Source organism: Idiotropiscis lumnitzeri, chromosome 20, assembly GCF_059441095.1.
Source record: "Idiotropiscis lumnitzeri isolate Australia: NSW breed Sydney's pygmy pipehorse chromosome 20, RoL_Ilum_1.0, whole genome shotgun sequence".
In the NCBI taxonomy this organism is placed as follows: domain Eukaryota; kingdom Metazoa; phylum Chordata; class Actinopteri; order Syngnathiformes; family Syngnathidae; genus Idiotropiscis; species Idiotropiscis lumnitzeri.
In genome coordinates, this window is record NC_142410.1 from 948,560 (window position 1) to 961,137 (window position 12,578).

A 12,578-nucleotide genomic window follows, 5' to 3' on the forward strand; every position below is an offset into this window, starting at 1 on the left:
AATAAAGTTTAAAAAAAAAAAGCTATAGTAAATATTTATCATCTCATCAATATTTGCACAACAGAGTACTGAGTTTCGAGATGCTCACAATAATAGTTCTCAAAATTATATTTCTCCTTTATTGACAATCTAACATCAATATACAAAGAACATTTGTACAAAATGTAAAAAAAAAATGGTGGTGGGGGGGCGCGAATTGTTTTCTTCTTGGTAGGGGCGGCGTGACAGGAAATAATTGAGAAGCTCTAAGAGTTACGGTGGTGCAAGACCAATTAAAGATTTGAAAACAAAATTGTTTCTTGGATGTCTGAGGAAAAAAAAGATGCCTGTAACGACAGCAACAATGTGCCAGTCCATTTTAAAATCTCAGGCTGACGACAAACCAATTATTTTATTTAGACACATAAAAACAGTCTGCTTTCATGGAGGATGACAGTGGAGAATATATACTGTTGACATGCTGAAATTCTGTGGATTTGGGCCATTTGAGATTAAAGTGTTAACAATCGTCAAAAATCATTACTGATTAATTTAATAAATAATTGGGGTTTCATTTATCATTTCATTTCTACTGTCCATGATGGTGAATTCAGTGTGGAGCATGTGAGAGTGTAGCCAAATAAATGTTTCTTCCAAAATCATTAGAATGACACAGGGGATCAATGGCATTGCATAAACTCTGAATATCATCTTGTGTCAATGGACTTTCCACTTTTGGCACTGTAACACCTTGGGTCTCTGAGTTAATATTAGAAAGCACATAGCTCTCCCAGTCAATATCCTCAAATAGGATCCCCTAAAATTAAAAGAAAACAGTTTTCTTAATATGTAAATGGAGAAAATCATATTAAGAGGCAGGACATTATTACTCAACTGCAACATTTGCCTCAGACATATCTGGCTCTCAAATGGGGTGCTGCAGGATCCCAAGTTCCCACAGCGGGTTTGGGGAACAGTAGCTTTCTGTCCTTAAAGAATGGTCATTCCAGCCAGCAGAAAACCCGGCTTTGAGTCTGGGGAGAAATGTATACTGAGCGCAGAAGAGGAGCAGATTGTCCAGGCTGTGTAATACATCATAATAAATGTGTGTGACTCCTGTCCAAACATCCCTCCACAGACGTTCAACTCTACAATTCATACAAAGAACAAATCCCCATGAGTCAATCAAACTATGCAAAGGGATATCCAAACAACAGTTCAATTTTAGTTATTCAACTGTGGTTGTGCACACTTTTTCCACTTATGAAGCTTCCACGTCCTATGCCTCTTACAGTGAACATAGCTTGGGCAATGCTGACATTTTCAACACCCTGGTCACCTCTTACCCTAAAACACATCAAATATTAAAATTACAATTCATACAAATGAATCCACAGAAGCCTTCATTGAAATACTGGATTCATTTACTCACACAGGTTCATGAAAACTAAATGCATGCCTGGATTAATTGAGCTAATTTCAAGTTGAATTAAAAGATGACAATTTGTCATGCTTAAAAACACTTTGATAAGTGTAATTCCAAATAGAATTACTGCAATACTACTCACTTGTAAGACCATCCATGTCTCTCTACTCCATCCATAAAAAAGTTTGCCCACGGCTGATCTAGAGAGTAAAAAACCCATGAATGGTACGAACAATAGTTATGGAATTTGAATATGAAACCACTACCCTTGTCCTTTTGTACATAATACATTTGTTGCAGGTGAAACTCAAAAAGTACTTGAAACTTAACACTTAACAACAAAACAAAAAAAATACAAGGAAATAACTATATGACAATAAAGGGATTTCTGATTCTGATATAAAGTCATAACTGATCATAAACCTGTCATATCGGAGGTTGACTGTATTGTGTATATTTTGCTAAAGTAGTAAATTCACCTTTCGCGAGAAGCCATCAATTCCAGCAAATATCACAATATTATATCTGATGGGTAAAAAAAATACAAAAACAAAAAAAAAAGGTTTAGTAAAAAATAAAGGGGCATAAGATAATTAACCAAACCTTAAAATGAAACTAACAATAGCTGTTTTTGATCATGCTATATTGAAATGTAATTAAACTCACCTAATTAGTTTATGATTGGTGTCGATGTGCTGCAGAAAATGTGGGCCTTGAAAACTGAATTTTCGACGAACAACACAGCCCATACTTGTTAGTCTTGATAAGATGCCCTGTGAGAGAGAGAAGAGAATCACGCTTTCATCAAATTTAGGCCACGCCCCCAGAATCACGCTTCTGTCAAAAATAACCACGCCCCCTATCATAACCCCGCCCCCCAGAATCACGCTTCTGTCAGATATGAAGGCTGATTTCCCCACCCCTTCTGCCCCAAGCACCCTCCCATTTTCCGGTACGTCACATCCTTTCTACTTATGGCAGCCACCATTTTTGTAGTCCATACAGCGAGGCTAAGAAACAATATACAGCTAAGATATAGCATGCAGATAGGTTAAGACATAACATGCAGCCAAGAAATAGCATGCAGCCAAGCAATAGCATGCGGCCAGGTTAAGACATAAGATGCAGCTAAGAAACAACATGCAGTTAAGTTAAGAAACAATATACAGTTAGGTTAAGAAATAGCATACAGCTCGGTTAAGAAACAATATACAGTTAATAAATAGCAGCTAAGCTAAGATATAATTAAGATGTTATTTTACCTTTCAATGAGGAACGTCATCTTGTCTGTATTCCAAGTTGGCTGTAGACGTCCCAAGCAATGTTTGCCCTGACATGTTCTAACGTATTTCTTATCTATATTTGGACAGCTGGACGACTCCCAAGCAGTGGGCCGGTGTGTAAGCATAGACAACCCCAGCCCGCCCCCTAGAATCATGCTTCTGTCAAAAATAACCACGCCCCCCTATCATATCCTGCCCCCCAGTCTTGATATAACAAAAGCCCAAGTCACGCTCTGCACAGTAAAACCAGTTTTTCCAGCTGAAGAGCCAGACCTACTCCTCATGAATATGAAGATGCTCAAAACAAGACGTCACCTTGCCATGAACATCACACCGAGAAGGGTGACAACCATCACGGCACCTGATCAGGTTTATAACAACATTGCAGAAATATCTTCAGGTAAACGATGCAACTAATCCTTTACTATATTTCAATCAATAGCTATAAAATATTTAATAAAAGTATCTTTGTACTACAGATAGCGATGTGGATGAACCTACAAGCGACCATGATATGACTACGGTTGAAAACGTTGTTGATGTAGAGACCCTCACAACTACAAACAGTGACCAGGTTGACGCCTCTACAGATGTAGACCAGGTTGGGACCCCTACAAAAACAGACGAGGACCAGGCAGTGCCATCATACTCCTTATGGGCGGACGGCATGGGAATCTTACCTACCCCTGCTGTATCCTCATACAACACTGTCGAGCCATCATATTCAGGGTGGATCCGTCCTGTTTCCCCGACTCCGCCGTCGACCCCTCCGATGACCCCCACCTCTTCGGCAGAATCATCACAAACCGAGGAGGTACAACTGCCTAGTTCGTCCGACCAGGCTGAATCTCCACAAATCAAGGAGGTACGACTACCTAGTTGGTCCGACCATGAGTTCTCAAATAGGCTGATTGAGCCCTCTAAGGTTCAGACCGCCATCGACCCAGGTCCTGCACCTATTTCCGAGGATGATGTACAACATATGTCATGGGATGATCCTCCTAAGGGATGGGTTGATATGGATGTTGAAATAGTTGTTAAAACGGCGATTCTTTACATGGTCAGACGTTTTTTGATAAAGTATCACAAACAACTGGGTTGTCTGCATAGCTATACATACCTAGGGCGTAATTATTATATAAGACAGCGATATGATCGATCAATACTTTGCGGTAAAAATCTTTTACCGTGTATTCACTACTTGCTGGATTTGTATTCTGTAAAAGCGGATAAAGAACGAGTTGCAGAGATCTTAATGGTGGAGTTAGCACTCATACAGAACTTACCGGACCGCCTTCCAGAGGATCTTATGATATACCGTGATCAACTTGATAGTTTCGAACAATATCTTATAAAATTATGAACTTTGAATAAAAATGGGTAATGTGTTGAGAAAGTTATCAATTTCTGACTATAGAAGCTATGGGTGGGCAGATATAATAAATAGAACAATTACATATAATCATGGTGATAAAGACCCTGTCATTGAAAAAATGTTATTGTTTATGCAAAAAGTACGTGACATGTCTTTGACGGTTTTTCAGGAGCCTCGGGAATCTTTTGGGCAACATGTCATATCTGTGAGTCGGTCGGGTTTGATCGAGATGTTTCAAAATGTTTTGGAAAATTGGGAAAATTAGATAAATGTAGGTCATGCACTCACCATACTTACGCTGTTTATTGATGTGATAAGATATCGTCTCCGTCATCAACAACCTGTGGATCTCGCGCATGAATTGAAGATGTTTGAAGATATGTTGGAATCAAATGTTAATCCATTTGTTTTAACCTTGACCGATAGGCTTTTTACGACTTAGAGAATCCTTATCATATGTAACCAAACTTAACGTTGTCATATTTTTTATATTTCTTTCAATAAAAATAGATGTTTCAAAAAAGATGCATTTGTGTCTGTGTGTTTGGATAAATAACGGTGAGACGTTTGTAACTAAATCATAAACTGTCATGAGCATTAAGCGTTGGTTGAAAAAACTTTACTACGATCCAATTCAACCCGCCAGTATGGGAGGTGTAGATCGCCGTCATTTAGCTGCGAGGGAGAAAATGGGTCAAAAAGTGACACGTCATAAAGTCAAAGATTTTTTATCATCGCAAGATGCATACACCTTGCACAAACCGGCACAAATTCGTTTCCCTAGAACAGAGTTTTTGTTTCAAACCCTATGAATCAATTCCAAGCTGATCTATGTGATATGCAGGCTCTAGCAGCTAGAGCCTGCATATCACATAGATCAGCTTGGAATTCAGCTAGAGTCTAGCTGAATACAACGACGGCTTTAAATATCTACTCAGGGTCATTGATGTGTTTTCAAAGCGTGCATACGCGCGTTGTTGGAATTTATCTTTAAATCAATGTTAGAATTTAATTTTAAACCAATGTAAACTCAAATTAATAATCTGACTCCAATTTGTGACTTTACCCAACTCTCATTCATCCAACAATATGCGCGCTCGTTCTGCAATAGAAAGGTATCAGGAAGCCGGCATTTTCACACACGAGTGGATTTATTCCTAACACACAAATCTACAACTTGAGTTTGGGTCCCTCTCAATACAGCTCTCTCTGTCTTCGCTGTTCAGCATTAATTTATAGACACAATATGCAAATGACACAGAGACAAAGGCATCCTGGCATGATTCTATTGGCTATGTGTATGCTGCAGTTAACTTTAGCTTGCTTCTCTTGGTCTTTCTTCAAGTGGTGGCCCCTCCTGCTTGTGGCTGAAGGGTCGAGTTTCTTGTCGACCCCTTCCCGCTCGAGGTGTCTGTCTGCGCCAGGCACCAACCTAAAACCTCCCAAACCTCACATTCTTTCACTTTCTTTTTCCAACTTCACCAGCCACCCACACAGCATTCCACAGAATAACAGTGACACAAGATGCAGGACATCGAATAAAACTAGCCAGGTTTAAACTCTTCCACTCCTTTATTCCCTCTCATGACCTCAGACAACTGAGGTCATCACTCGAACCCCTTATTTTATTGTTAAACACGAGCTAAAAATCAAACAACGAAAAATTAGTAACAACTATAAATCCATAGAAGGTGAGGTAAAGCTCAATAGAAAATTAGTAAAAAATTAAAAATCAATAGAAAATGTCATTCTAGTAGAAAATCCGTAGAAAATTTCATTTCCTCCTCATGGCCTCAGGTCGCTGAGGCCATCTACACATACTCACATCCCGGACTCCCGTAGGGCCACAGCTGTTCCCCCCCCCCCCTCCTGGGGGTCCTTCTAAGGGATCATCATGTACTGGCCACCAGGAGGGAGTGGCCCCAACGTGCGTTCAATTGTCTTAACAGTTAATGATCTGATACATGGAATACAACAACATCCACATAACACCATAATAGCGGCAAACACAGCGATAGAAATCAGTACTGATGCAATCAAGCTTTTATATTTGCCAAAGATGTTTAACCAGTCAGAGTACCAACTGGTGTCCACACCTGAGTGCTCCTTCATTTTGTCACTTAACGTGCGCAGACCCTCCAATGCCTTGGTAAGGCGACCGTCAGGAGATGTTTTGTTGGGAATCAGAGTACAACACTGATCCCCAAAAATACCACACACTCCTCCTCTTTCGGCTAACACCATATCTAAGCTTATTCTGTTCTGGAATGCCATAAGAGACGTGGCAGCCAATTGCTCATGCACTGCCTGGAGTGCCGAGGTGGTGAAGTTCGCCAATCGTTGGACATTATCATCAACATAATTAATCCGGTCCACATTTTTGTTTACCGTAACAAACAGGAAAATACTCTCCCATCCTGCCGCAATTTGATCCACCAATTTATACTCGTCAGGGATCCCTCTTGGAACTCCATCTATATACGTGGGATCTCCTGCATTCAACCATTCTTGCATGTCCCTTCTCTTCCTGTTAAGGAAGGGGATTCTTCCCCATTGTCCAACACCTTCCCACTCCATTTTGGCCAGATCTAAGGCTGTCACACTAACTGGCATGATCAGCGTTACCAGGGCGCACTTACCTGAGGCATTGGTGGGAAGCCTATCGTACAGCACTTTCTCTCCACACCACAGCCAAACATCATCACGAGCGAGAGGGATTCCTACTGGCAAAGACACATTTTCATTACACCATGACTCCTGGAGATTTCCAATCCCAGGACCAGTCCCATTTAACTTTTAGGCAGGTGAACTTTTGTTTTGCAACTTGGGTGTCAAAAATAGGCTCTTTCTTTTTTATTCCCACATCATTCCATGGGTGTGTCCAATTAAAATTGTACCCAAGTGTTCACCTGTGTCGGTTGTTTACATTTCAGATTTAGCAGTAGTTGTTGTGTCTATGTCAGCGTCTTACCATCATCTCGCTCTGCTCCATACCATACCATTCCATTACATGCTCCTTTCGCTCCATCACTTCTGTCATCCCGCATCCTATGTTCAAACGCAAACATCGTCCACACAAAGCACACGCCAGCAGGTAAAATAGTCAATAAGTTAAACATTTGCATCGTCATCGTCTTTGTTCAGACTCGAAAGTGTCTGACTTTGATCCAATTCATGCCATCTACACATTCCCTCTCTTGACCTGCCCGTCCGGGCGGTCAACCTCTAAGCTCAACCATGGCGGGCACAAATACTGGGGCCGGGCGCAACTGTGAGCTATGGTACCACTTTTGTCCTGTAGTTCCCAATTGGATGGCGTGTCAGGTTCTAGCCAGAACTCTAAACTGTCCTTATCAGCGAGAATGAGTCCACCTCCGGGAAAGCACCCGGAGGTTGATGTACGGAGTGATGTCCGACTCCAGTGATGCTGAGTTCACTGAGTTCAAATATCTAACTGTGTTCCGAGATTACAAATTAAGCCTCGAGCTCACGCTCCAATTTTGACTGTTAATTGACAAATTTTAAAGCAACACAAATGAAATAGTAACCATTTATGCTTAAAATAAAAAATCCCAAAACTATAATAACGCAGATACCGAATTAAACCTCTATTTTTTCTTTTTTTTTTTTTTATGGGAAGAAAAGGTGCTCTACAAGACATAGACAGCTCCAAGACCGCTGCAGTCTTCACCTCCTATTGTCTCATGATTGGTTCAATCCACCTACAGGCTGTGCCCACACTGATTCTGTCAACTGGGGGAGGGGGTAGAGACAGTAAAAACAATCGCGGAGCTGTGGAGCCGAGCCCCAAATCAGTCGGGCCCTGGGTCCACAACACCTCTAGCAGAGACACACACAGAACTACCACTTCCGAGCGACCCTTCTCTGGAAATTTCGAAATTTAGTAATGTCCCCAAAACCAAAGAATTTGTAGTCGGTGCTGAAATATGATCTCCCGATTGTGCAACAACTATGGGGTCTAGATCTCTAGTATGATGACGCTCATCAATATTCAATGCGATTTGTGGCTCGGCGAAAGTAAACAATTCATACCATTTCCGCTGTCCAGGGACAAGGCACGCGTGCGAGGCAACGCCAGTAGACATAACAAATATATAATTCTAACGCAAGATGCACTCATGACTAAATTTGGATGAGTGCATTTTTGATAAATCAAATCATGTTTGTGATCACATGTACAATGTGATATGTCAATTGGTGAATTGAAAGGGTGGCGGTTGCTAAACCACTCAGACCAGAGCAAGAACAGGGCATACCCACCGCGGGAGGATGGGAACCAGGTTTCAGAGCTGCCCTCAAATGTTTCAGTTCAGTTTAGCCACTGGGAAGGAAGAGAGCACGACATATGCTCCCTCCGACGGATGTGCAGAGTCAAGTTCAGTCCCATCCGGGAATGCCACTCGAATTCCAGTGTTCGTTCAGTCAATGGCAGTGACTCAGGCACTCTTGAGAGTCCACATGGCTCAGTGGGGGTTGCGGAAGGAGCTCATAGCTCGCCCCAATATCCAGCACCATCGAAAACTTGTCCATCCACCGTCCCCGGACTGCTAGGACCTGCTAGTCCTCGAATGCTGAAGCTCCGCTGCCCCCTGTCATGGAATGGGGTACGAGCGGGTTTGTGTCAAGTGCGTTGGGAGTGGGTAACGGTGGCGCCCCCTGCGCTGGTGGAGCTCTTTGTGACAGATATGGCACCGGAGGATGGCACATTCCAGAAAGTGGCTCGGCATGGACAGCTCATCACCCAGTGACCCCACACCCCGCAGCCAGAGCACACCCCACTCACAACCCCCGTCTGTAATCACCCATACCTCTTTTACTGCAATCCCAACCTCGTTGACTGGCCTGCTATGGACAGCAGCCAGTCTGCTGTGGCGCTGCGTCACCCGAACCTTGCCCAGAAGCAGCAGAAGTGGAAGGAGCAGCTGCCTCCTTTTTTCTTATCTCTCTTGGCCTTCTAAACCTGCAAGTACAACAATTTTAGTCACGCTCCTTAATCCAATCCCATATATTCCTTTTCTGATGTCGTGCAAAGTGTGTTCTACTTAGGCCGATTAGCATTATTTCATTCATGGACTATTTCGCCTGATGTCTGCCACTGGAAGGTGCACGCCCTTGTGGACGGCCAACTGGAACAGCTGTGTAATGTCGACATTATTGGATGGGTCACTGCCGGAAGTCTCACTCCATTCATGTCTCGCCCTGGCCACATAGACCAGGCCTGTCTCCCTTTTCCCCACCTGAAAGACACAGCAACATCGACCCCAACGGGCCAGAAATATCTGATGCACGGCACAGCCAATCTCACCTGAGGTGTCCCCATTTAGCTGGTGACCATCATGCTGGTCAGCAGATCTGGCCTCGGCCTCAAGTGAGGACAGTTCCTCTTAAATAAATTTTGTCCCGCTTGTAACTCTGTATAAACCTCTTAGTCTGGTGTCTCCTTTGTAGGAGATTTCAACCAACGTGACCTTTTTACAACGTGTCAAATAAACCAATGTTGACCTTTCTGCTATCTTTACAGCTGTGAGAGCTGTTACTAACCCCTCCTTCCCCCTTGGGTAATTACGAATGTCTTATCTTCAAACTTCTTACAAGCACCCAGTATCCTGGCTTTACTAGATTACTGCCCCTGCTGGGAGACAGAAAGATCCTTGTCACTCTAAATTTGCGCCTGTCTTTTGTTTTCCTAACACTTTTCACATATGGTCAACTAAAGTTGCTTCAACATCTATTTCCCATTTGTTCTTAAATTTGAGGTATTCTCTAAGTTCTTCCAAACAGTGTTTTACAATGTCTTAGTCCTAAATACAATGAACTACGATACAATGGAAAATATCAGAATAACATTCATACATCCAACATGAGACACGTGCTTGAGACCACTTCAGGGTCAGTTTTGTCTGAAATATCTCCTCTACAACAACTTACCCTTGCGTTAAGTGAGTAATTTTCCATAAAAACAGTGCCACTAATTCGACATTAACTTCAAGTATCACTGCTGTGGTGCTGTATTATATGGAAAAGTCTAAACAATCCAAGAAAATTTTGCCCTATCCTGGACTGGGTGTGTGTTATCTAGTCGCGCATCCAATGTGAATATATCTTATATCTCCCTCCTTGTTGAGGAGAACCTCTGGGATGGTAGTGGTGAGGCGCTATTTGAAGCATTCTCTGGCCTTCTGGTCACACTGGTCACATGTCACCTCAAACCTGTGGACAGAACTGGACGAGTGGCACTTGCCAGTGAGAATGAGAAGGGGTAAATTATCTTCCTTCCAAAACTTTCAGTTTTGCATAAATTTTGTGTAATAACGTCAATCAATCATTCACTTGATGCTTGAATTTAATTACTCCAATCTTTCTCCAAAAACAATTTCAAAATCAATACTCGGGAGTGCAATAGGGATTCAGGTTGATCAGGCCTGTCCACCCATCGCATCCTAAGTACTGTAAGGGCTTGCCGGTGACCTCAAACAATTTTCTGTCCTGAGGCCCGTCCCTTAAACATTCACTCAAACCACATATGCATCCAAACACTTTTTCTTTCACACTGTCATTCACCAAACGATACTTTCCAATTCCACACAGAGACCCCTCCCTTGGCGCGTCCGCCTTGATTTCACTGAGATTTGTGCTGGCAGATCCATAATTTTGCCTTAATTTAGCCAGCGTATGCCAAAATTTACAACTGTGGGTCTCTGGATTTTCCCATTCACTCCCCGTGAAGTTGTTTCTCCTCTCAAGGACGTAGCTGACGAAACTGCACCTGTGACATCAAACAGCTCATAGATGCGAATGTTAGCAGTCTGGTATTTATGGAATGATGTCATATCCTCTAAAATTGTCATGTCAGCGTTCGCGTCGTACAGTAAAAAAAAAAAAAACATCTGTCTTCCACCTTTGTCACATTTAATACACATCAGTTAATAAATCATCTACAAAACTATTTAGTCCAACTTTATATTTGGTAAACCAATCTCCAATGGCTAGATATTCCCCTTTCCAAAGATTTTCTTTCAACATGTTCATAGAATACTTCATTTAAAACTTATCCCAAAACCATCATCCCTTTGCTTAAAAAGTTAAATTTTAATAAGATTGTCGCCGCCCTGCTGTTCCTCAGGCATCCCCTGCATGTTTCAGTGTTTAACTTCTGTTCTAATTCCCTGCTAATTTGTATTTATTGTTAGGTTGAATACATATATTTTATCCCGTTCCTTACTACACTAGCACTGTAAAAAAAAAAAAAACTGCTCCACACCTCAATGAGAGGCAGATGCCTGAAGATTAGATCAACGTCTGCAACATCGAGGGGGGGGTGCTGAGACACACCTCTGAAACAAAAAGACTGTGACCTTCTTTCGAGAGCACCAAAAGGCATATCTTCCTTTTCAATCAGTTAACGACTGCCATTGATGCCTGTTTTTCCTCTTGTGTCTGAAATGTTTACATGTTCCTGCTGGTGCTTCCCCCCCCGGGGCCAGCACGGGCGTCTCCACACTCCCCTGCTGTTCTCCTTGCACCCTCTCTCTCATTATTCACAGCCTGTTCGATCAATTGTATGGTCGCTGGTGTCATCTGTGAATCGTTATCTTTTGCATCTCAAACCATTCTGCTCCCCCCCCATTAATGGCGCCGTCGGATCGGGCGGCGGCTCAAACACATACTGTTGCGAGTCTGGCAACTGTGGATGAATGCCTCTCAGACATTCCGTCTTTTCTTCCGCTTTTTCAATCACTTCATCCTCTTTCTCTGACTTCCTCCCCCTACTTGGGAACGAGCATCTAACTTCAAAGAGCTGTTAACTCTTTGTTAGAGCACACTCATGATTTTACGATTACACCTATACTCATTGCCTTCTGTAAAATCTTTCTCACTCTTATTTTTTTTTCCTTTAATTTTCCAAATTCACTGTAGCCTTACCAAAGCCACTCAACCAATCAAGGTATCAAATCACAAACTACAAAGTCAGGAACCACCTATGCTCTTGCAAAGGTTTCTCATGCTCTCAAAGCTTCCTTCAATTAAGACTTCATAACACCAATCTTTTTCTTTTTCTTCATGTCATTTCCATCTGTGCATTTCATTCCAGTTACTAATTACAGTTACCTTAATAGAAAGACCATCAACTAAAGTATGAAACATAAAATATTTATTTCTTCAATTCCTCCTTACAGCAGACCCTAATTCTTATCCTTTTCATTTGTTCAAGTCACACCTTCTTCAATACTGCCTGTTTAATCATCCTCCTTTCAATGGAACATTAATTGTTCCTTTCTCTTTTCTTATTGAACTTCCAATCTCTACACTGACACAATTTCTTCTCTTTTCTCTAGCTTTCTTTCTTTCTCTTTTCTTATTTCATCCCTACTTCATGTTTTTCTTCTCTTTTTTATGTTTCATTTTTATGAATTTATCCTTAATCTCCGTGCCACACCCGAGACCACTATCACACTTACTCTCCTTCGCCATCTTGAAATCCACTCGTGTGTGT

At 41.9% G+C, this 12,578-nt stretch overlaps 1 protein-coding gene across 1 annotated transcript; it reads right to left on the reverse strand.

Moving 5' to 3' along the window:
* Positions 1-229: 229 nt before the first annotated feature.
* On the reverse strand, positions 230-2,798 carry LOC148317022 (uncharacterized). Its single transcript, XM_088284770.1, has 7 exons — positions 2,668-2,798; positions 2,072-2,178; positions 1,885-1,930; positions 1,548-1,600; positions 1,232-1,326; positions 875-1,127; positions 230-796 (listed from the first exon to the last, which is right to left on the reverse strand). Exons 2-6 carry the CDS (start codon positions 2,152-2,154, stop codon positions 970-972), a joined length of 435 nt encoding a protein of 144 aa, XP_088140896.1. The 5' UTR covers positions 2,155-2,178; positions 2,668-2,798; the 3' UTR covers positions 230-796; positions 875-969.
* Positions 2,799-12,578: the final 9,780 nt, after the last annotated feature.